Source organism: Mytilus edulis, chromosome 11 (assembly GCF_963676685.1).
Source record: "Mytilus edulis chromosome 11, xbMytEdul2.2, whole genome shotgun sequence".
NCBI lineage: Eukaryota > Metazoa > Mollusca > Bivalvia > Mytilida > Mytilidae > Mytilus > Mytilus edulis.
In genome coordinates, this window is record NC_092354.1 from 3,554,424 (window position 1) to 3,581,853 (window position 27,430).

Below are 27,430 nucleotides of genomic sequence, written 5' to 3' on the forward strand. Positions count from 1 at the left end.
GACGATGACGGACGCCAAGTGATGAGAAAAGGTCGCTTAGCCCTTCGGGCCAGGTGAGCTTAAAACAGAATAAGAACATGAAGAAAAGGATTAATTTACCAATATCATACATAGCTTACCATACATAAGGTATGTGTTGTTATTTTCATTTCAATTAAGCCTTTGGCCAAATCTCCAAAACGTATGCCATTGTTCTCTCTCAAATCAATAAGTGTTAAAAACTTGACCATCTGTGTATTTCTTGGGTAATTCTCTACCATATCACTCCATTCTGTTTCTTCCATGTCAAGATGAATAGCTAAATCATGTATCATGTGTTTGTCACAATTAACAGACAAACGAAGCAACTCTGTGTTACTTGGAATCTGAGATAATGCATCTTCACTCAAACCTTAAATTAATATATAAAAAATACATATGATAAATTTTTACACGCACATTACATCACCATACAGCTTAAACAAGATATAACCTATTTATACAAGGATAACTATCATATTTCCTAAGAAAATCGTTCAACCTGTTTTTATAGCAAGATAAATAAAGGCAACAGTAGTATACCGCTGTTTATAGCAAGATAAACCTCCCATTAAATTGCCAGTATTTAACAGCCGCATTATATTGACAAAACTTGAACATAAACCCAAATATATAGGTAATTGGTAAACTTGACAATAATTTGTATCTAGCAGTCAAATGATCTTCTCAGTATACGACTTATTTATTTACATTATGCATAAAAACTGAGTTTTGATATCAAATGAAAGTAGATGAAAATATTATACTTATACTGAATAACGCAACTGTTCACAAATTGTAATAGAACGCTGTTTACTTAGCCCGCTACACATGATATTTAATGGAACATCTCTTTGACATTCCTGGTACATGTACTATTAATCTTTCTCAAATTACAAAGCTTAAGTCGCCTATAGAAATTGGTTGATATGCATGATGTGTCTGTGATACAACAAAAAAAAAAAACAACAACAGAAGACTTGTTTTTTTATGGAATGCATTTTAAGATACAAAATGTCTTCTGAACCGGTAGCTTCTAATTTTATAATTTTATTGTGAAATTTTAACTGATGTAACTGAAAGAAGTTTATTACGAAACCCAAGAGCTTGAAATCCAATAATTCTCATATGTTATATCATTTACAACTTAGGTATCCTAGGGGTTGACACCTTCGTGGTTTAATTAGTTCAGTCAGTTAAGGAAGTATCACTGAGAGGTCATGTCAATTCTTTATTAACGCTTTAGGTATTATTTTATCAATAACAAAACACAAAGTTAACATCAGACACTTGACACTGATTACATTGACATCAGACATCTGATACTGATCACATAGACATCAGATATATAATACTGATCAAATGAACATCAGACACTTGACACTGATTATATTGACATCAGACACAAAACACATAACTATACCTGTACAATCCGGATCACACTGCTTTTGTTTCTATTAAAGGAAAACAAATATTATTGTAAATGTAACATCCACAAGAAACTGTACAGACACTTATTATAACAAAGCATATACTAAACACAACAATTTGAACTCTTAACAGTAACTATGACCTGAATTCGATTGATTAACATGGACATATCTTTCTGTAAATATCTTATTAACTAACTGCAAACAGATAAACCTTAGAGTTGATATAAAACTCAATAAGGTAAACTACCTCGTGAAATGTAAGTTATGTCTTGAAATTCCTGTTGAGCAAAAAGAACCATATCTTTTTAACAAATTGTACATATATATTTAAATGGATTAAAAGTTAGCCAATCGTAAATTTACTATTTTACTTTAATTGGTTGCTTTCCAAAAAAAGACTAGATTTTCTTTTCTGTTTGTCTCGTCACATGTTATAATAAGAAAACAACAATGCGTCCATAGTACATAGATGCTCCACCTGCATTATCACTTTCTGTGTTCAGTGGACCGTGAAATTTGGGTCAAAACTCTAATTTGGCATTAAAAGTAGAAAGATCATAGGGAACGTGTGTACAAAGTGTCAACTTCAACTACATCTCTTTATTGTGGTAGGGGAAATTAAGTGATTACACAAAAAAGTTGCATATTCAATGCTAGTATTCAAACCTGTTTCTGGTTCCAAACCTTCCAGTTGAGTGTAATGTCGTCACCATGGTTACAAACGCACTCATCAGTTTTTAAAGCTAATCTTTCTTCTGGAAAGTAACAGATAAATCTTGAGCAGGAATACTCAGTGTGAAATGGTAGTTGACTGATGACTTTTTCGTGGACAGTGGACTGATAAAATTCCGAAATCCTCTCCAATGTTAAATGCAAACATTCTCTGACACTAGTGGCTATCTCAGGAACTATCAGGCCCTTGGAGCGTTTGTGGACTAGGTACAGTAAGATCTTGTTACCTTCTACACAGACAACGATATCATGCTCTTTATCAACTGATAACCCAACAAACCCAGAAAACATAAGTTTCCTTCCACGGTATTGTTTTAATGTCCACATACTGAGACATGCACATATGAGACGATTTGGTAAGGCAGGAGGTATGATGGTTCCTTTGAAAAAAAGGCCAAACTAAGTGTCCTCTCTGGTGTACATTCTTGTGTCAAGAAATCTGTATCATTTCTTTGGGTAAGCATACAGGGTACAAAGAAGTTTTCTATTGGTAGACGGCTTCCTGTTTTTGTATCATATCTCCGTTGTTCGGATACGATATCTAGATGTATCAGCATATCAAATATGTACTCTTTAAATGGTAAAATCTGACGGAATTCATCTTGTTCCCAAATCTGGTAGAGGTCTACTTTTTGTATCATTCCATTTTCAGACATCTTTTGAAAGGTTTCCCTTGTTTTATTTTCTGTGGGCCAAAATGCAACATCTATAAAAATGAAATAAAGAATATGTTATCAGACTATATTATGAGGTAATACCGGTCTATAAAAGCTACATGATAAAACAATTTGTATCGCTCACTTAGATCATCACTGGAAAAAACAATTCATCCTAATATTTCAATTAAATGTCTTTTGTATCAGAACACATTATGTTTTTGTCTAGTCTGTTATAACGGGATTTGATGATCAAAGTTGAATCATTTTCCATTTGTAAGAAAATAATCTGAAACAAGGCTTGCATGTGCTGTGGGAAAACTGTGAGTTTTCAAATGTTTGCATGGTTTCTACATGTTTTCTGTAGAAGAAATGATGCATGGCAGTCATACATGATGACATCTTGTCAGTCAATTACTGTCGTTCATATTTTTATTTTCCAGCTTTTAGCACATAAAGTTTACTCCTCAGTTACTATTTATTCTAAGTACATGAAGTAAACAAATATTTTGAATGTTTATTACCTTGATTACCTTGATTAAATACATTACTTTTGGGTGGGTAATTTATTAGTTTTGAGGTAAGTTTCTAAGCTGTGATCCTTTTCGTGGGTAATTTATTAGTTTTGTGGTAAGTTCCCAAGCTGCATTCCTTTTCGGTGCGTAATTTATTAATTTTGAGGTAAGTTCTCAAGCTGCATTCCTTTTGGGTGGGTAATTTATTAGTTTTGAGGTAAGTTCCCAAGCTGTGATCCTTTTGGGTGGGTAATTTATTAATTTTGAGGTAAGTTCCCAAGCTGTGATCCTTTTCCGTGGGTAATTTATTAATTTTGAGGTAAGTTCCCAAGCTGTGATCCTTTTCGGTGGGTAATTTATTAATTTTGAGGTAAGTTCCCAAGCTGTGATCCTTTTCGGTGGGTAATTTATTAATTTTGAGGTAAGTTCCCAAGCTGTGATCCTTTTCGGTGGGTAATTTATTAGTTTTGAGGTAAGTTCCCAAGCTGTGATCCTTTTCGGTGGGTAATTTATTAATTTTGAGGTAAGTTCCCAAGCTGTGATCCTTTTCGGTGGGTAATTTATTAATTTTGAGGTAAGTTCCCAAGCTGTGATCCTTTTCGGTGGGTAATTTATTAATTTTGAGGTAAGTTCCCAAGCTGTGATCGTATATATAAAGAAGACATTTATGTTAAATACACTGAATGTGATTTTTTTCCTTGACAAATACATGAAATATGATATTTATAAAATAGGGGCGAGATATACCAGAGGGATATTCAAACTGACATCGCCATGGCTAAAAAAGAAAAAGACAAACAGACAAATTTGATATTATAAAATAGGGGCAAAATATACCAGAGGGACATTCAAACTCATAAACTCACATCGCCAAGGCTAAAAAAGAAAAACAGAAACAGACAAATATGATATTATAAAATAGGGGTGAAGTATACCAGAGGCACATTGAAACTCATAAACTGACATCTCCAAGGCTTAAAAAGAAAAAGACAAACAGACAAATATGATATTATAAAACAGGAGCGAAATATACCAGAGGGACATTAAAACTCATAAACTGACATAGCCATGGCTTAAAAAGAAAAAGACAAACAGACAAATATGATAGTATAAAATAGGGCAAAATATACCAGAGGGACATTTAAACTCATAAACTGAAAATGCCATGACTAAGAAAAAAAAGACAGACAAATATGATATTATAAAATAGAAGCGAAATATAACAGAGGGACATTAAAACTCATAAACTGACATCTCCAAGGCTAACAAAGAAAAAGACAAACAGACAAATATGATATTATAAAAAAGGGGCGAAATATAACAGAGGGACATTCATACTCATAAACTGACATCGCCATGGCAAAAAAGGAAAAAGATAAACAGACAAATATGATAGTATAAAACAGGAGCAAGATATACCAGAGGGATATTCAAACTCATAAACTGACATCGCCATGGCAAAAAAAGAAAAAGACAAACAGACAAATATGATAGTATAAAACAGGAGCGTGATATACCAGAGGGATATTCAAACTCATAAACTGACATTGCCATGGGTAACAAAGAAAAGACAAACAGACTAATATGATATTATAAAAAAGGGGCGAAATATAACAGAGGGACATTCATACTCATAAACTGACATCGCCATGGCAAAAAAAGAAAAAGATAAACAGACAAATATGATAGTATAAAACAGGAGCAAGATATACCAGAGGGATATTCAAACTCATAAACTGACATCGCCATGGCAAAAAAAGAAAAAGACAAACAGACAAATATGATAGTATAAAACAGGAGCGTGATATACCAGAGGGATATTCAAACTCATAAACTGACATTGCCATAGATACCACATAATCCGTTATCATCTGTGAAACTAATATTTCATAACAGTCAACCAACTCGTGATGGTGTCCGTAAAAATTTCTTTCAACTTCACTGTTTGGTTTAATTTAGCAGGAATTTCTGCTCTATTGGTGAGGATCAGATTTCTGGATGAAATTTGTTCCCTAATATAAATAGAAAGTGACACAGTTACAACATGATGGGAGAACTAAGTATTAATAGTTGATATTTCATGATTATGAAGAATAAATGTCTGCAGACTTTCAGACAATTGATTAATCCAGGATATCTTCCATCAAAATACAAGTTTCATTTAAATCTGTGTATAAAACTTGTATCTTTTGACAAATATTTCAAAAATGGGAACCAATGAATAATTTGTAACACTAGGCATCATTATGGGCACTTATACCATTTTGCAATTGTGTTTCACACTGAAATGTCTCGCCTTCTTTACTAATCATTGATATTATGTTGAGAGTCCTAAGTATAAAGCTTTATTACAACTGTCACTGAACTTAACATTAACCAAGATAGCTAAACAAAGACCAATGAACCATGAAAATGAGGTCAAGGTCAGAAGAACCATGCCAGCCAGACAATTGCAGCTAACAATGCTTACATACAACAAATATAGTTGACCTATTACTTATAGTTTAAGAAAAATAGACCAAAACACAAAAACAGTCAAAGGACACCAACACATCGAAAAAATCTCGCAACCCTAGGGGTGCATCAGCTGGTCCCTAAACAATAATGTATGTTAGTTTAGTGAAACTGAATGTCTCACTAACCACGTCTACATTCACCTTCTATAAAAAGCCTAGTATAAGAGTTTCAGTTTAAATATATAAAAACTACACATTGTCTCAAAACATAATTGTGTTGAAAATCAACTCATAACGAGATAGAACTACTTGCATTCTCAAAGTTTTTTAGCATTGTTCAAATATATCTTATATTTGGAAACCATGTAGTTCTATAGTTAAACCGATACCTTTATCATGTTTATACTAAATAAATATCAGTTTCAGTTTAAATTGAAAAAAAATATATTATATTTAAGTTTCATAAAATTTCGTTGAAGTAAACTTAAGTCGGAGAACAGAAACGAAATATTCCGCCTTGTTTCCATTTGTAAGAAGCATAACTCTAGAACGGTAAAAGGGAAGGCACCAAAATTCAAACTTGATCTTTGTTTTGTGGTAATAAGTATTTTGTATATAATTCATAAAGTTTGGTTGAGGCAGGGACTTTCTATACTAACGGGAATAGTCAATTATAACGATATCTATACACATTATCAGACTGATCTCGGCCATAGCTAATGTCACGTGACTTTATAGCAAATCATTTCACATTTTGAAGTATTCTACATAACTACAAATAAACTATATGTTCAAGTTTAACAAAAAATGGTTTTTATGAAATTTTATACATTTTGTCATTGCAAACTGCTTTTCATGTTTTCAAAAGATTTCTCGTCTTTTAAATATTGATCTTTAAACTTGTGTGATATGGTAACCATTTTACACAACTGGGGTGTTCTTCAAAACGATACGTCTCAGTTAAATAATTCATCATTCTTTAAAATCTTATATTTTGTGTCATCTTAAATCGCTATTAATCAGATTTTATATATACAGCTAATAATAATTATACAATTACAATGTACTGTGAAGTACGCAAATATATACTAGCATTGTATATCAGAACTAAGTTTATTGTTGGGTGGTAGCTTTAAATAGGCGGCTGAGTAATCAGTTAGTATAGAAAGTCCCTGGTTGAGGCAAACTTAAGTAAGACAATGGAAACAAAAAATTCAGCAATTTTCCCATTTATAAATTAAAGGGACATACTCTAGTATAATAAAAGTGACGCCACACAATTCAAATTTGATCTAAGTATCTAAGTAAACTCCTCGGTTGCCTGCTGTCGTACATCACCAATTAAAAAACAACATTTTTATTCAGAAATCTGATAAGAAATTGCATGCATTTCACAATTTTTAACACTGTGGATAAAAAAAAGATTAATCTTTTTACTAATCATATTACATATAGTTCTCACATACCAACAATAATATTAGTATAGGATACTATCCAACAGTCTGTCACGCTCTAATAAAAGGTAGGTAAACACTTTTTGGATATTGGAACATTTTTAACTGCAATATATATATATTCACTACACAATGAAAATACATACACACCTGTGATAAAAGATCTCATAACTTCCACCATAAGAAGAGGGTTGATGATTACATTATCTCTCAGCTGGGGAGTATCGAAATAAACAATCTTCCCAAGGGAATGATGAAAATGTAGGAAATCAGTCAACTGCTCAGGGGACAGGACAGACACCTCGCTGATAGCATTTAATTCTTTAACTTCAGCCAATGACATTATTTGTTTTCCTTCTGCCACTAGTTCAGCGATCTCTAGCTCTAGTGGAACACAAGCATTGGGCATTCTTTCACCCCAGCATGGGTGGTCGAATGTAAGTTCTGTTATTGTTTTCTTCAGAACTTCTATTTCTGGGTCGGCTTGATCTTTGGCATTGACAAATATCAGAGGTCTAAGGACCAGATGATGTTTTCCCTCGTGGTCTTTAAACAACTCCTCAATTCCTCTGTAAAGCTCTTCACGTCTGGTCTCAATATTCTCCTGTTAAACATAAAAAGTTGACAGAATAATACACTGTATCGCACACCTGGTGATTTAAATGCATCTTCAATGGTGGAATAACAACAACAACAACAATACATTGTTTTAAGAGAGTTACACAATGAGTTAATCTTCCCTGAGGCCCTCATCGTGAAAATTCAAACAAAATGCAAACATATACATTGCATACATTAGTATAAAAAGTCAAGTATGATAATAATGTTCAATACAACTTGATAAAATGTGATGAATAAATAAACATGATGACATAATCAGTTTTTAATATTATTTATACAGCTAGGTTGATTTCAATAAATGATCTGTTATAAATGTTGTATTTGAAAGAATTAACATTTGTAATATTTTTTCACGGTATTGGCAAATTATTCCACAAGAATGGTCTCGAATACGTAAAAAAGATTTTGAACAATTCTGTTCTTGGTTTAGGGAGTATGAGGTTTCCTTGAACAGCATTTCTCCAGGGGTATGTATTTATTTATGTCTGAAACATAATGAAACTTGTCAGTTAGATATGATGGGGCGTCATTTTTAATGCACTTAAATGTCATCACAAACTTGTGATATTTTATTCTCTGTTCAACTGTCAACCAGTTTAAGTGTTTGAATAAGGGCAAGAAAGAGCGAAAGGGTCGGTTTCTAGTATTAATCTAGCAGCTCTCTTTTGTAATTTTAATATCCTCACTGCTACAACTACTCCACACTTAACAACAATAATCAATTAGTGGCAAGATAAAACCAATATAGAATAATTTTCTGTTGTCTAGATTTAAAAATTGTTTAATCTTTAATAGTAGATATATATAGTCTAGATGATATTTTTGAGCAGAGCACATCAATTTGGTTTGTCCATGTGAGGGAAGGGTCAATTTGAATTCCTAAAATACCTTTGCATGTGGAAGATTGTATCACTTGATTGTTAATAGTTAAACAACTCTCATTGTAATGTGGCATTGCTCTTTGCTTCATTCCAATAATCATATATTTTGTTTTATTTTTATTGATGAACATATTGTTATCATCATGATCATTGCACCATTCCTCAATACCATGTACATCTTCTTGTACCTTTGACTGTAGAGTTTGATAACCATTACCAGAAAGATGTAAAGTTGAATCATAGGCATATAACAGTGAAAGAATTTTTCATATAAAAAGGAAGGTCGTTTATGTATAATATAAATAGAAGGGGGCCTAATATGGAGCCTTTGGGGACACCATACTTGATATAAAGTTTTTCAGAATGAGCATTACCAATTTGTACTTGTTGAGTTCTTTCATTCAAATATGATTTTAAAAAAGAAACAGCAGTATTATCAAATCCATAAATTTCAAATTTTTTTCAGAGAAAATCATGATCTACTACATCAAAAGCTTTCTTAAAATCCAACAGGACTGTTAAGTTGATATCACCATCATTAATAACACGTTCTACAATTAGATTTATCTCAAATTTTCAAGTGACATACATCTTCTCTCAAACGTCAATTTTACACTTTTAACCTAGATCTCATACTTTCAAAGATAACAGACTGAAACTGTTATCAGTTGTTAAATCTTACCTTCCAAGGGAAATAAAATGAAAAGGGTATTTTGAAAGAAAAACTTGCTATTGATATTTTTGTTTGGTAATTCACTTTACCTACCTAGTAAAGAAACACAAGTAAACAACATAAGTCACAGTTAATAAGTTGGCAATAAATCTAAAACAGGTCAAGAGGGTATTTGCATAAACATATGGATATTGTTTAACTTCAATTTTTTGTTGATAAAATTGAACTTATTTTAAAACAAATCATAAATCGTCCTCATGCATTACCTGTCCCGATTTTTTATTTCACCAACTCATCAACATTTGTATTACGTTTTGGAATTTCAAATATTTTGGCCTCTAACATCACTAAACTTTCATATTGTCAGCATATTTGTTGAAATAAAACTGACTTAAAAAGAAAATACAAACTTTAACATTTAAACTGAGCAATTGTTATAGTCAATAGACCATGCCCGAGAGTAACAAGGCAAAAAAAATACAAACTTTAACATTTAAACTGAACAATTGTTTAAAGTCAATAGACCATGACCGAGAGTGACACGGCAGAAAATCTCCATGACAATGAGATATATCAAATTGAATATTAATACAAATGCTAACCAATATCATTTTCTTATGTATAAGTGTTTCTTCATATATTCTACTCTAGTTATAGTCCCTGTAATCTGATCTTAAGTCTATTACCCACAAATCAATTAGGATCTTTTTTTCTTTCGATAGTGTAGCTTTATACGAAGTTTGGTCAAGTTAAGACATATGGGCATATCATCATCATGTAAGCAGTTTTTACACATTATTCAAGTGTTTCAAATGGCAATGACTTACTACTATATTTCTAACATAAGATCACTCACCATTGGTACTTTGTCCTTGTGAGTGGCAACAAACAAGATTTTTGGTATGCCTGCATATACAACCTTACAATAGGTCAGGATGGAATTGACCCAATATTGCAAGAATACTACAAAATGAAATCATACTCTGTCATAAAAAAAAGTATAAACCAGAGGCTCTAAAGAGCCTGCGTCTTTCACCTTGGTCTATGTGAATATTAAACAAAGGAAGCAGATGGAATACAAATTCATGAACAAATTTAACAAGTAATTCCATTCCCCTACTTACTTTTTTAGGCATAACATATAAGGAAATAAATCTGGATGGTGTATGAAGAAAAATTTCATCAAAACTACAATTTTTAGTCTTTGGGTAGATATTTTGAGAAATCAAGTATGTAAACATTCTAACATTAAATATGTTTTTTGGTTTACTCATTATAAAACAATCTGACTTTCTATAGGAAAACATTGTTGTTAACATTGCTTAATGACAAGGCCATTAATTGTGAATTTGACAATACATTGCTTAACTTACTTTTACAACAAATAAACATATTTTGACACAAGTAAGGATAACATTTGTTTTTGCTGCTATTTAATACAAAGTTTTAACAAAAATAGAATTAAGGAATAACAACAATAGTGCACACACTGAAATTTCTCGCCTTCTTTACTAACCATTTATATTATGTTGATAGTCCTAAATATAAAGTTTTACTACAACTATCACAAAAAACTTAGCATGATCCAAGAAAATGAGGTCAAGGTCAGATAAACTAAACAGAAATACATGTACTCCTAACAATCATTCAATTCACTATATGTAGTTGACCGGTCTGTCTACAAAGGACTCATCAGTGACGCTCGAATCCAAAAAAGTTAAAAAGGCCAAATAAAGTACGAGGTTGAAGAGCATTGAGGACAAAAAATTCCTGAAGTTTTGCCAAATACACCCAAGGTAATCTATTCCTGAGGTAGAAAAGCCTAAGTATTTTAAAAATTCAAAAGTTTTGTAAACAGTTAATTTATAGATATGACCTAGAAAATTTAACATTGACCAATGAACCATGAAAAGGAGGTCAGGGTCAGACGAACCATGCCAGGCAGACATGTACACCGTAGAATCAATCTATGCATTAAATATAGTCGAACTATTGCTTATAGTATCTAACAAACAAACTTAACCATGAAAACTTAACATTGATCAATGATCCATGAAAATAAGGTCAAGGTCAGATGATACATGGAGACTGACATGTACATCATAAAATATTTCCATACACCAAATATAGTTGACCTATTACATATAGTATTAGAAAAAATACTAAAACTCAATGAATTGAAATGAGGTTAAGGTCAGATCACACCTACAATACTGTGCAATTGAAGATTTCTTGCTATAGCGCAATACTGTGCAATTGAAAATTTCTTGCTATAGCGCAATACTTAATATAATAATTCACATATCCTGTTTGGTATTTATATCCTGCCATATCATTATTATTTGCTTTTATATATATATATATATATATAGAAATAAACAACTTAAAATAAAAATAATTAAAGAAAAAAAAATCCCCCCCAAATTTTTTGAACCCCTTATGATTCAACACCCTAAACTCAATCCCAGCCTTCCCATTGTGGTATAATACCTTGCAGTACAATTAATCAGAGAGATCCATACACTTGAACACAAGTTATTGTCTGGAAACTAGAAAAAAAGCTTTTTTGTGTCCTTTTTGCCCCAAAACTCAAACCCAGCCTTCCCTTTGTGATATGGAACCTTGTAGTATAATTTCAGAAAGATCCATACACTCACACAAAAGTTATTGTCCTGAAACTAAAAAAATGCATGTTTTTTTACCCTTTTTGGTCGCTAATTCCAAAAATTTTGAGGCAATTACCCCCAACATCAATCCCAGCATTTCCTTTGTGATATGGAACCTTGTGGTACAATGTAAGAGAGATCCATACACTAACACACAAGTTATTGTCTGGAAGTTACAAAAATGCTTATTTTTGGCCCCTTTTTCCTTAAATGATGGTACCATAACCCCCAAAATCAAACCCAACCTTCCTTTTGTGGTATTGAACCTTATGGTAATATTTCAAAGAGATCCATTTATTAAACTTAAGTTATTGTGCAAAAATCCAACTTGTCTTCGGACGACGACAACGAAGCCAACTTCATACCAATATATGACTGCAAAAATATAATGTTGTCTGTCAATAAATGCAACACTCTGTTCATGCTTATGATAAAATCATCAGCTCCTTTTTTGTGAGAATTTACTCATTCAAAATCTAAACCACTTTCCGACGTACAAAAATTTAAACCTGGTATATTTGATAAATATTAGTGTCTTACCTCATATCAATGTTTCAAAATGTGAGACATATTGAGGTTAATATTGTTACGTTTGTGACAAGCTCAAAGTGTCAATGTAAACAAGTTACGTAAACATTTAGATTGGCTTAAATATTTAGACAATTTTAATTGTTTTTTGAACTATCACCTTGCTGTCATAGAAATGTATCCTGTTTTCATTATCTGAGTGTAAATAACATGCACATTACCTGCTGGCGTTGGCGTCATGTGCTGCCCTGGAAAACACATCACATCAGGGACCTGTTCATGCAAATCTTTGCTCCCATCAAATACTACAAGAAACAATGCCCGGAACGTCATGAAGGTCTGATGTGTTGTTAGAAAAACATATTGTCCACCAAAATCCCAGAAGATAAGACGTCCGACTTTCATCTTATACTTCCCACTTTTGAGGAACTTTTCCATTTTCTTTCTTATTTCTTCTTTAGTCATTCTTGTTCTCATTTTCTTTTCCATCTGTTTGACTGTGTGAGGCACATTGGAGGATTTCGTTGATGGTAGAGATTGTGTTGCTGCAGACTGTTCTGAGGACAAAGAGGAAAGTGTAGCTTTGGCATAACCAGTTGGGCTTGTATCTGAAGCTTTGATGAACTTTTTGGTTAGTTCACTCTCCTCCTCTTCTTCCAGAGAGGTCATTAAAACCTTACTGTACACAACATCCAGGGCATTATAAGAGTCTGAAATTATATTTAATACATCAGGCAAATCAAATCAAAATCAGCTGCAGGCTGTCACAACGAAGTGAAGAATGTAAGAAAAATCAGTAATTAAGATTAGAATGATCTCTTATCAGGTGTAACATTCACATAATGCTATTAACACATTTTAAAGAGTCATATTTTAACTGATTGATGATGACATTACTGAATATGGAAAATAATGTTAATTCATTGAATAATTTTAACATTTAAATTCAATTTCAAAATATAAAACCTTAACATCTTTCTTATAAGATTAGTAAAATGTTAAGATTTTCATACACAAATCAGATTTGATATTGAATTAATATGGTGCGTGAATAGAAGGCACAAAAAATGACTACAATGTGAAACTATTTAAATCAGTGCTATAACATGTCTGGTGATAGGGCAGTCCATGCAATATAGTTTTTTTTTAATGTGGTCAGATATTCTTCTTGTGCTCTTTCTCACCTGGATCAACAAGAATCCACTCTTTTGACTGAATGTCGAGGCCACAGCGACCTTCTACCAGAGAAATCCCATCAGTGGGATGTCGCCCTTCTGGTATGACATCCCCAGCTAACTGCTTCACAAGAGTCGTTTTCCCAACAGAAAATTGACCAGTTACCATGCATCTCATATCAAATGATTCATAGCTGCCATTCCCTAATAAACGATTTAACATGGCAGACTGTTGCCCTTTTCCGATGGAATCTAAAAAAAAAAATTTGAAAGTTTTGATTTGTTCATGTTGTGAAAAAAAATGTATCCATACACCAGTCAGAGATATAACTCTATAGGGTTATTACAGAAAATAACTTGTGTGTGTTTTTACAGATTTTCTTCCTAAAATATTCTAAATCTGTAATAACATATGTTTGTTATTTGTAAAATTATTTCATTTATAGTGGGCTCTAGGGAACTCTTGAGACTCTGCGCAGAAACTAAATGCATAGCCTTGATAACTAATTTCTTAAGTAAATTAATACATTTTTGATTAACTATGATAAATCAATGAGTTGAGGCTATTAAGGGATAAACTTAGCTGTAATAACAAGGCTAAGTTATTAAAGGAATGTAACTTATTATATAAGACACTTGGGAATCACTGAGAAACTTGCGCAGAACCTCATTACATGCTCTGGTCATTATTTCTTACAATAAATTAAAATACATTGTAATTAAGCATGATCTATGTCTGAGCAAATCCTTTGAAGTGATATAGAGAAGCTGTGATAACACCCTTTAGTTATTTCAGGCATATTTTTTCTGTGATAACATATAGGTGTATTATGCAAAATGGCAAACTATGAACTGTTATATCTTTCAATAGTTAAGTATACATATAGACAAACGTAATATCAATAGAACTTTTACAAATTTAAACAACATTAATGATGTATATTGTCCCTTTTGAAACATGTAACATGCGTATGTTATCACATTTCTTTGATTTTTTAGTCTACAATAACAAATGTGTGTTATTTTCCTGTAATAACCCTATAGAGTTATATCCATGACTGTGCACACACTCATAGATAATTTCTCCTCATTTGTTGGTTAATATGTTGATATGTCATCTCTTCGATATGTCAGTGTGTTAAATCTGTCAGAATGTCTTTATGTATATGTGTTGATGTATTAGCCTGTTTGTGTATTGGATTATTGGTGTAATGATGTAGAAGTCTGTTAATGTGTTAAATTGTTAGTGTTTTTATATGTTCATGTGTTGATATATGAATATTTTAATGTGTTGAAATTTCAGTGTGTTAATATGTCTATGTGTCGATGTATGAGTCTGCATGATAATGTGTTAAAATGTCAGTTTGTTGATATCTCTATGTGGATGAATTTATCTGTTAATGTGTTAATTTATAAGTGTGTTGATATGTATACATGTTAATGTACGAGTCTGTTAATCTGTTGATCTGTTAGTGTGCCAATATGTCAAGGTGTATGTATGAGTCTGAAATTTTAGTTAATATGTCAGTGTGTCAATATGTTTATGTGTCGATGTATGAGTGTTAATGTATTGATATATCCGTGTGTTAATGCGTTGATGTTTGAATCTGTTAATGGGTTGATTTGTCAGTATGTCAATGTATTAATGTGTAGATGTTTTAGTATGTTAATGTGTTGATATGTTGATGTGTTGATATGTCATGTGTAGATTTATTAATCTGTTATAGTGTTCATCTGTCAGTGTGTCAATATGCCAATGTGTTGCTATTTGAGTCTGTTAAGGTGTAGTAATGTCAACTTGTGGATGTTAGAGACTGTTAATGTGTTTATTTGTCAGTGTGTCAATATGTTAATGTGTTAATGTATGCGTTGTTCAATATGTTTGTGGTTCAATATGTCAAGAGTGTCTACATGTCTATGTATTGATGTATGATCCTGTCAATGTGTCAATATGTCGACGTGTGAATATTTTAGCCTGTTTATGTGTGGATTTGTCAGTGTGTCAATTTGTCGATATGCAAATGTTTCAGTCTGTTAATGTGTAGATCTGTCAATGTGTCAATGTATGAGTCTGGTAAGATGTTGATATTCAGTGTGTCATTATGTCAATGTGTTGATGCTTGAGTCAGGGAATGTGTTGATATGTCAGTGTGTCAATATGTCAATGTGTTGATGTTATAGTCTGGTAAGATGTTCATCTGTCAGTGTGTCAATGTGTTGATGTTTCAGTCTGGTAAGATGTTGATCTCTCAGTGTGTCAGTATGTCAATGTGTTGATGTTTGAGTCTGGTAATATGTTGATATGTCAGTGTGTCAGTATTCAATGTGCTGATGCATGAGTCTGTCAATGTGTGATCTATTAGTGTGATGATGTTTGTGTGCTAAAGAGTTGATCTGTCAATGTTTCAATATGTCAATGTGTTGATGTACGAGTCTGTTAATGTATTCATCTGTCAGTGTGCTGTTGTTTGAGTCTGGGTATATATTGATATGTTAGTGTGTCAATATGTCAATGTGTTGATGTTTGAATCTGGTTATATGTTGATATATTAGTGTGTCAATATGTCCATGTGTTGATGTATGAATCTGGTTATACATGTTATATGTTGATATGTAAGCGTGTCAATATGTCAATGTGTTGATGTATGAATCTGGTTATATGTTGATATGTAAGTGTGTCAATATGTCAATGTGTTGATGTATGAGTCTGGTTATATGTTGATATGTAAGTGTGTCAATATGTCAATTTGTTGATGTTTGAGTCTGGTCATATTGTTATGCCTAAGGGTAGGAGTTAAGATTGATAGGTTTATATGTATCATGTTTCATTCTTTTCTTGTGTTGCTCAGAGAGTTCATTTCTACTTTCACTTTCATTTTCGTGTTCCGTTACTCTGAGCTGCACTGTTATATTATGAACGGAAGGACTATGCCTATGAACACTTTATATTTCAGGTATCGCGGCCGTATTGTATTGTATTATATGTATTATATTATTGTTTATGGGAAATATTGATAGGACAGGGTTCGTTCTCACTGTTTGACCAGGGGGGTACTTTGACATGATCCCAGCATTAGTTTGACCTGTATATCGCTTGTCTCTTTTGCTCACCTGTTTTATTCAATCACGTTAAGGGTCTATATTGTAACCAGGGTACGTTCCCACTAAGGGTTATTCTTGATAAGCCCATATCTCCCCTTTTTCCTCGACAGTTGTGTATTTCTATTTGTTTTTGTGCCATGTTCCATATTATTGCCGTGGGAACTTCCGGTTTTAAGGACCAATCGGAATGGACAGAGATAACCTAGTTTCCAGAACCCGGTATTATGTATATTTAGAATTACAACCAATCGCTACGTTAATTTTACGGACACACTTATCGTTATAGTAACGGACACACTTTCTGTGTCCGCAGACTTCCGGACTATATAAACGGTTGTAGCAGACGATTCTGGACAGCTCAGCTAACATTACCTTGACCATTTTGATAGATATACCATTATTACCAGAGCCTATACCACTTGTGAACCATTACCAGGTTAATGCTAACCCCGATTTTTTATGATATTTACGACCTGACAAGTGACCTATATTATTTACTACAATACTATAAATAGTAAAACCGCTTTCCCATGTTTACGCACGACGATTAACATCCAAGGGGGGCTCTGAACCGTTTTTGCTTTGGGATATTTATTTATAACATATATATATTGATTTATGACTGATTAAATAGTCATTGATAAACTTATAACTGTTTTTGTTATATTTTGTCTTGAAATGAATAAGAAACCAGTGTCTTAGATTACTCAGTCCAGCTACCAAGGTTTGCAAGTTACCATTGCATGTTTCACGATTACCAGTGAAAGATTATAAAAGGCCTGCTACCAAGGTTCTAGTGTTAAGCAAGTAAACACACACACACACATTTAAATATGAGCGACGTAATGCTATACCAGAGGTGTTACAATATGTTGATATGTAAGTGTGTCAATATGTCAATTTGTTCAAGTTTGAGTCCGGTAATATAATGATCTGTCAGTGTGTGAATATGTCAATGTGTCTGTTCATGTGTTGATCTATCATCGTGATGATGTATGTGTGTTAAAGTGTTGATCTGTCAGTGTTTCAATATGTCATTGTGTTGACGTTTGAGTCAAGTGATATGTTGATCTGTAATTGTGTCAATATATCAATGTATTGATGCAGAAATCTGTTTATATGTTGATCTGTAAATGTATCGATATGTTGATCTGTAATTGTGTCAATATATCAATGTATTGATGCAGAAATCTGTTTATATGTTGATCTGTAAATGTATCGATATGTCAATGTGTTGATATGAATCTGTTAATGTGTTAAACCAGTCAGTGTGTCAATATATCTATGTGCTGATTTATGAGTCTGTTAATATGTTGATATGTCAGTGTATCAATATGTCAATGTGTTGATATATAAACATGATAAATGTGTTAATGTGTTAAATCTGTCAGTGTATCAATATGTCCAATGTTGCCGTAGTAGCCTGTTAATGTGTTGTTCTGTCAGTTTGTCAATATGTCTATGTGTCGATGTGCGAGTCTGTTAATGTGTTGAAATGTCACTGTGTCAATATGTCAATGTGTTGATAAATGCATATTTTAATGTGTTGATCTGTCAATGTGTTGATACATCAAATGTTGATGTATGACTCTGTTAATGTGTTGATTTGTCAGTGTTTCAATATGTCAATGAGTCGAAGTATGAGTCTGTTTTTTTTCTAATATGTCAGTGTGTTGATATGGCAATGTGTTAATGTATGAATCTGTGTATGTGTTGATTTGTCGGTGTATTAATATATGCCAATGTGTCAAAGGATGAGTCTGTTTTGTGTTGATCTGTCTACGAGTGAATATGTCAATGTGTCAGTATATGAGTCTGTTTAAGTGTTGATCTCTCAAGGTGTTGATGTGTAAAAAGCTTTAGAACTGTCAGTGTATTAATATGTCGATTTGTAAATTTGTCAACTGGTCAATGTGTCCATATGTCTATGTGTCAATGTGTCCATATGTCTATGTGTCAATGTGTCCATATGTCTATGTGTCAATGTGTCCATATGTCTATGTGTCTATGTGTCCATATGTCTATGTGTCAATGTGTCCATATGTCTATGTGTCAATGTGTCCATATGTCTATGTGTCAATGTGTCCATATGTCAATGTGTCAATGTGTCCATATGTCTATGTGTCTATGTGTCCATATGTCTATGTGTCTATGTGTGCATATGTCTATGTGTCAATGTGTCCATATGTCTATGTGTCAATGTGTCCATATGTCTATGTGTCAATGTTTGAATTTGATACATTTTTGATTCCTCAATTTTGAGATGATGATCTGTCAATGTTTTGATATGTCAATTGATTAATATGTCGATTTTTTAATAGGTCAACTGGTCAATGTGTCTATCCGTCTATGTGTCAATGTATTAATATGCCAAAAAACTACTTATTCTGTATAATCAAATTAAGCCGATGGCTGGTTTATCGCAATTCAACTTCCCCTTATTTGCATTAGAATTAACATAAAGACAAACACAAGTCCATAAAAAAAACATTAAACATAAAATTGCAGATAGAGCACAAATCTCACCAAACGTCCATGAGAACAATTATTGATCCACTAGTGGCGTCCATCAGTTTGTACTTGAAAAGAAACCCTTCAATACATAATTGTGTGATATCCTGTCTATTTACTTAATTTATTTTAATATTCCACACTTTGTGAATACTGATAGTTTATTTTAGTGAGACATCCATTTTCACTGAACTTGTATACATTAAAGTTTAGGAGTCAGCTGAAGCAGTCTGTAGGTGTGGGATTTTCTGGCCGTGTTCGAGATGAATGCCTTGGGCTGTTTTATACTTTTTGATCTGGTTGAAGTTTCTTTGACGCATTCCCCGTTTCCATTCTCAATTGTAATCAAATATTCAATTGCTTGAGTTATATATATTAACTAAGTTTCAAGTTGATGTGATCACAAACTACATGTTTAATTCAAAACGTTAACTTGATACCGGGACAGACGCACAAACCAGAAAACATCATGACCCTCTACTATTGTAGGCAGAACATAAAACATCCATTTACTTGTCTTAGGCAGATCAGCTATATCCCACTGTGGCAATACTCTCAGAAAAGTATGGATGTACTTGGGACAACAAATATCCGTATATTAGAAACAAGCAATTATAAATCAGTTCAGCTGGTATCTGAATAATTAACATTAGATAATTACCTTCAACTACTGGTGCTGCAGGTTCCTGTAAATGGGTGTCAGGAGTTACTTCTGGGGATGTCTTTGACATGACAGTCTAAAAAAGAAAAATATGATATAGACTATCATGCCCTATGTGAAAACTTGTCAAATAGTTTAATACCCCTACAGAAAAAAAGTTGAGGGTCAGTTGAGGGATATGTGGAGGACATTTGAGGGCTAGCTGTTTTAAGCAAAATAGTTGAGGGCTAGGTGTTGAGCAGCTTTCTTTGGTTACGTCTTCTGACATCAGACTCGAACTTCTCTTAAACTGAATTTTAATGCGTATTGTTATGCGTTTACCTTTCTGCATTGGATAGAGGTATAAGGGGAGGGTTGAGATCTCACAAGCATGTTTAACCCCGCCGCATTTTTGCGCCTGTCCCAAGTCAGGAGCCTCTGGCCTTTGTTAGTCTTGTATTATTTTAACTTTTAGTTTCTTGTGTACAATTTGGAGTTTAGTATGGTGTTCATTATCACTGAACTAGTATATATTTGTTTAGGGGCCAGCTGAAGGACGCCTCCGGGTGCGAGAATTTCGTGTTGCATTGAAGACCTGTTGGTGACCCTCTGTTGTTGTCTGCTCTATGGTTGGGTTGTTGTCTCTTTGACACATTCCCCATTTCCATTCTCAATTGTATAGCTCAACTCAAACCTTGCCAAGCACTGTATGTTTGATAGATGTCGCTCAACTGGCCCTCAACTGAACCTGGCCATTAAGTTGAATAAGAGTTGAGCAATTGATCTTTCGTTTTCATATAGTTAAGCAAAAGTTGAGCATTCAGACTTTGATTTTTTTTTTGTAGTTGAAGAAAAGTTGAGCAATTGATCTTTGATTTAACTTTTCATGTAGTTGAGCAAAAGTTGAGCAAAAGTTGAGCAATTAGAAATATGAGCTGGTGATATAAATGTTATGTGCACCATCTGTTTTCAATTTATCTCTGTGTACATGTGTAAAGTACAAGAAGACAGGAAATTGTATTGTAAATGTACACAGAGTTTGAGGCAACATTATGGGAAGCACATGTTTTTATACATTTTTCTTCAGGTATTTACTTAACTATAACTCATAACATAAAAATAAAAAAAAACAAACAGTATTTTTTTATTATAAGATCAAATATTCAAGATTTTGGTAATTAATAGTTATTATTAGGGGAAAATGTTAAAAGGATCACACTGTCACAATACCCTTAAAAACCTCAATCAAAGTTAAAATTTGAACTGGGCTTGAGCATGCACATGGCAAGCAAAGATGTCTTCTAGCTGTCATGAATAAAATAAGAATTTTACAATGGATGTTTACTAATAACTGTATAGACATTGAATAGTGCAATGTATTCTTCTGATGGCATGACTTTTGGATTTAGGAAGATTGATGTTTTAACAAATATTTATGGAAACATCTTTTGGTAAGTACATTGCATTAGAGTTTCCACCATTTTGAATAAGTGTGTATGCACATTTAGTTCAAAATAGTGATATTTAAAGTGTCTTCTTAACTTTTTACAGTGAAGAAAAAATTTAGACAATATATTTATGCATTAATTTATATATTATCAAGTGTGTAAGACAGGAGACATATTTATTTTATTATTAAGATAATTTGTTTTATAAAGTATTACTAATATACTAATAAGAATATTCTAATACATGTATAATGAATATGGTATAAAACTATAGACATCTGGGGTAAGACTGCCAATAAGACATCTATCCACAACTGACAGATATATATATATATATATATATATATATATTTCTTTTTTTTTCTTGTTGAACATGTTGAACAACTCTATCTATTTTGAGAATTTCAATATATATCTAAATACTTCTCCTTGCATAAAAATTAATATGGCTGCAGGATTAACTAGATGATTTTATTTACTAGATAACTTTTAACTAGAGTCTCTAAAGAGCCTGTGTCGCTCACCTTGGTCTATGTGCATATTCAACAACGGACACTCTCCAACATTGTAGACAAGAATAGAATTCACGACAAAAATCAGTTTAGATGATCTTGTATTGCTTATCATTTAGCCTGTTTAGTTTCTCTCTAACTTCTTTAGTTTTTGCTCAAAACACAAAAGAAGATAAACAAAATCCTCATTTAAGGGCAATCACTCCTATAAAGAGTCAGTCTACTTAAATATATCGGCAAAATTTGAATTGTAAGTAGATCTTGACTTGCTGATCATTTTGTGATTTGAAATGTCTTTATCTATTATAATTTTCTATCATTTATGACAAAACGCAAAACAAAAAGGTGAAAATCGTCTTTTAAGGACAATAACTCCAAAAAGGAGTCGTCTGACCATTTCCTCCATATTGTCTTTATTGTAGATTTTGTTTTGCTGATCGTTTTTGTCTAGCTAATTTTCTATCTGTCTAATATAGTTTTAAGATAGAAGGCAAACAAGAATGTGTCCAAAGAACACGGATGCCCCATTTGCAATATCATTTTCCATGTTCCATGGACTGTAAAAATTGGGTAATAATCTAATTTGGCATTAAAATTAGAAAGATTATACTATAAGAAACATATGTACTAAGTTTCAAGTTGATTGGACTTCAATTTCATCAAAAACTACCTTGACCAAAAACTTTAACCTGAAACTCCCTCTTTCATTTTCTATGTTCAGTGGACTGTGAAATTGGGTCAAAAGTCTAACTTGGCTGTAAAATTAGAATGATCATATCATAAGCAACAAGTGTACTAAGTTTCAAGTTGATTGGACTTCAGCTTCATCAAAAACTACGTTGACCAAAAACCTTAACCTGAAACTCCCCCATTCATTTTCTATGTTCAGTGGACCGTGAAATTGGGGTCAAAGTTTAATTTGGCCTTAAAATAAGAAAGATCGTATCATAAGCAACAAGTGTACTAAGTTTTAAGTTGATTGGACTTCAGCTTCATCAAAAACTACCTTGACCAAAAACTTTAACATGAAACTCCCCCCTTTAATTTTCTATGTTCAGTGGACCGTAAAATTGGGGTCAACAGTCTAATTTGGCTTTAAAATTAGAAAGATCATATCATAAGCAACACGTGTACTAAGTTTCAAGTTGATTGGACTTCAGATTCATCAAAAACTACCTTGACCAAAAACTTTAACCTGAACGGACGCACAGATGAACGGACGCACAGACGAACGGACGCACAGACTAACAGACGAACGGAGCCACAGACCAGAAAACATAATGCCCCTCTACTATCGTAGGTGGGGCATAAAAACGGAAAGATTGGTCAGCGAAGGGCAATAACTTTAATAAGGAGTCTATAGACAATTTTGACCATGTTGACCTATCTGTAGAACTTGCCTTGTTCATCATCTTTACCGCTGTATCTATTATAGTTTTCAAGATAGTAGGCAAAAATAAAAAAATGGTAAAATTTGTCATTTGAGGGCAATAAATCCTACAAGAAGTCATCTGACAGTTTTGACAAGTATAGACAATTGGCAGAGCTCAACATCCTGAAAATTTTAGGTCTTGTCAGATTTTCTCTTTATAATGGTTTTCAAAATTATAGACAAAGGGTCTCTTGACCCCAACTAACTTGCCTAGTCTGGGGGGCATTCACCCAATATAAGTATATATGGTTTTTAGAAAAGTAAAACGGAATAATTCTGACAAGAGTGCACCCGCTGAAATGTCTCGCCTGATTACTTACCATGATTGGTTTTATGTTGATAGTCCTAAAGATAAAGTTTCACTACAAGTATCACATAAACTTAAAATTATTAATGATCCATGAAAATGAGGTCAAGGTCATATAAACCAAGTCAGACAGACATGTACACCTTACAATCATTCCATGCATCAAATAAAGTTGACCTTATTGCTTATAGTATCTAAGAAGCAGACTTAAACAGGAAAACTAAACACTGACCAACAAACCATGAAAATGAGGTCAAGGTCAGATGAACCCTGCCAGACAGACATATTCACCTTACAATCATTCCATACACCAAACATAGTTGACCTATTGCTTATAGTATTAGAAAAACAGACCAAAACACTAAAACTTAATATTGACCAATGAACCATGAAAATGAGGTCAAGGACAAATGACACCTGCCAGTCAGACATGTAAACCTTACAATCATTACTCCATACACCAAGTACTGTTGACCTATTGCTTATAGTATTAGAAAAACAGACCAAAACACAAAAATTTAACATTGACCAATGAAACGTGAAAATGAGGTCAAGGTCAGATGAAACCTGCCAGACTGATTTGTACCCCTTACAATCATTCTATACACCATACATAGCTGACCTACTGCCTATAGTATCCGAGAAATGGACCTAATCACATAACGTTAACCTTGAGCACTGATCCATGAAATGAGGTGGAGGTCAGGTGACCTCTATCTGACGGACATGTAGACGTTGCAAGGAACCATATACCAAATATAGTTATCCTTTTACTCATAAGTGAGAAATTCACATAACCAAAAATCCAATTTTTTTTCAAGCAGTCGCTGAACCATGAAAATGAGGTCAAGGACATTGGACATATGACAGACAAATAGTTTAAGCTGCCACCGGATAGTAATACCCATGTCTCACTCTACGACTTTCGTCACAGGTGAGACAAAAATGGAACATATATCAAGAGTCAAGAGTCAGTAATATGAAAATAGTCTATTTACAGTAGATCCTTTTTACAAAATACTCAATACTCACCAAAATGTATACAGATCATAAATTTTGAGATACGGCGCAACATGTAAAAAAAACTCCCCCTTTTTTACAAAATACTCAAAAATGAAATTTTGAATCATCACCAAAAAGTGATAGATATTAAGATTTATGTAACTAAGAAGTGTGTAAAGTTTTAAGCAATAATCAAGCAATAATCAAGAATCATTTTTGAAATACGGTGCGACATGTGAAAAAGAATCACACCACTGTTTTAGTTACAAAGTGCCGTAACTCATAAAGTTTAAATCTTATTTTCACCAAAAAGTATACAGATCATTTGACCATCAGAAGAAACAACTATATTAAGTTTCATGAAATTTAAATAAGGTGTTCTCAAGTTATGGTGCGACATGTTTACCCCGGACAGACGGACAGACACCGGACATTTGTATCCCATAATATGTCCCGTCAAAATTTTGACTTGCGTATTAAACTAGAGGCTCTCAAGAGCCTGTGTCGCGCACCTTGGTTTATGTGCATATTACACAATGGACACAAATAAATTCATGACCAAATTGTGTTTTGGTGATCATGATGTGTTTGTAGATCTAACTTTACTGGACATTCTTCTTGCTACAATTATCTCTATCTATAATGAACTTGGCCCCGTACTTACAGTGGAAAATATATTCTAAAAATTTACAAAAATTTATGAAAATTGTTAAAAAATGACTATAAAGTGCAATAAGGGGTAAACTGAAATTTTGGTCATGTTGACCTATTTGTAGATCTTACTTTGCTGAACATTATTGCTGCTTACAGTTTATCTCTAGCTATTATAATATTCAAGATAATAACCAAAAACTGCAAAATGTCCTTAAAATTACTAATTTTGGGGCAGCAACCCAACAAAAGGTTGTCTGTTTTGTCTGAAAATTTCAGGGCAGATAGATCTTGACCTAATAGATTATTTTACCCCATGTCAGATTTGCTCTAAATGCTTTGGTTTTAGAGTAATAAGCCAAAATCTACATTTCACCCCAATGTTCTATTTTTAGCCATGGCGGCCATCTTGGTTTGACAGGGTCACGCCACACATTTTTAAAACTAGATACCCAAATGATGATTGTGGCTAAGTTTGGTTAAATTTGGCCAAGTAGTTTCAGAGAAGAAGATTTTTTAAAAGAATACTAAAATTTTAGAAAAAATGGTTAAAAATTGACTATAAAGGGCAATAACTCCTTAATGGGTTAACTGACTATTTTGGTCCTGTTGATCTATTTGTAGATCTTACTTTGCTGAACATTATTGCTGTTTACAGTTTATCTATATCTATAATAATATTTAAGAAAATGAGCAAAAACTGCAAAATGTCCTTAAAATTACTAATTCAGGGCCTGCAACCCAACAACAGGTTGTCCGATTTTTCTGAAAATTTCAGGGCAGATAGATCTTGACCTAATAGATCATTTTACCCCATGTCAGATTTGCTGTAAATGCTTTGGTTTAAGAGATATAAGCCAAAATCTACATTTCACCCCTGTGTTCTATTTCTAGCCATGGCTGCCATCTTGGTTTGTTGGCAGGGTCACGCAACACATTTTTGTTAACTAAATACCACAAAGATCATTGTGGGTGAGTTTGGATTAATTTGGCCCAGTAGTTCAGAGGAGAAGATTTTTGTAAAAGATTACTAAGATTTACGAAAAATGGTTAAAAATATACTATAAAGGGCAATAACTCCTAAAGAGGTCAACTGATCATTTCGGTTATGTTGACTTATTTGTAAATCTTACTCTGCTGAACATTATTGCTGTTTACAGTTTATCTCTATCTATAATAATATTCAAGATAAAAACCAAAAACAGTAAAATTTCCTTAAAATTAACGGGTTGTCTGATTCATCTGAAAATTTCAGGGCAGATAGATCTTGACCTGACAAACAATTTGACCCCATGTCAGATTTGCTCTTAATGCTTTGGTTTTTTAGAGTTATAAGCCGAAAACTGCATTTCACCCCCCCATGTTCTATTTTTAGCCATGGCGGCCATCTTGGTTGGTTTGGCGGGTCACGGGACACAATTTTTAAACTACATACCCCAATAATGATTGTGGCCAAGTTTGGTTAAATTTGGCTAATTAGTCTCAGAGGAGAAGATTTTTGTAAAGGAATACTAAAATTTACGAAAAATGGTTAAACATTGACTATAAAGGGCAATAACTCCTAAAGGGGTCAACTGACCATTTGGGTCATGTGACTTATTTGTAAATCTTACTCTGCTGAACATTATTGCGGTTTACAGTTTATCTCTATCTATAATAATATTCAAGATAACAACCAAAAACAGTAAAATTTCCTTAAAATTACCAATTTAGGGGCAGCAACCCAACTACGATTGTGGCCAAGTTTGGTGAAATTTAGCCCATTAATTTCAGAGGAGAAGATTTTTGTAAAAGTTAATGACCACAAACGACGCCGGACGCAATGTAAAAATAAGAAACATCCAACAGATGAGAACACAGATTTTAAACATTTGTCTTTCACATATGCCAACATGAATATTAGGCAACAAGCTTGGAATTGTCAACTTACATTGTTAACTGACAAAAATTACTACAATAACATTGAAAACTACAGGCAACTGTTTAATTGTAATTTCTTTGTACCAAGTCTGTTTTG

At 33.0% G+C, this 27,430-nt stretch overlaps 1 protein-coding gene across 1 annotated transcript in view; it reads right to left on the reverse strand.

Moving 5' to 3' along the window:
* Positions 1-2,117: 2,117 nt before the first annotated feature.
* LOC139495380 (uncharacterized) overlaps positions 2,118-27,430 on the reverse strand; it is a 41,251-nt gene continuing 15,938 nt past the window's right edge. The window contains exons 7-12 of the mRNA XM_071283687.1: positions 20,083-20,158; positions 13,818-14,060; positions 12,855-13,343; positions 10,296-10,402; positions 7,415-7,868; positions 2,118-2,889 (exon numbers count right to left, since the gene is read on the reverse strand). Of these exons, the coding sequence (XP_071139788.1) occupies positions 2,498-2,889; positions 7,415-7,868; positions 10,296-10,402; positions 12,855-13,343; positions 13,818-14,060; positions 20,083-20,158 (1,761 nt within the window). The 3' untranslated portion in view covers positions 2,118-2,497. The remainder of the gene's footprint in view (positions 2,890-7,414; positions 7,869-10,295; positions 10,403-12,854; positions 13,344-13,817; positions 14,061-20,082; positions 20,159-27,430) is intronic.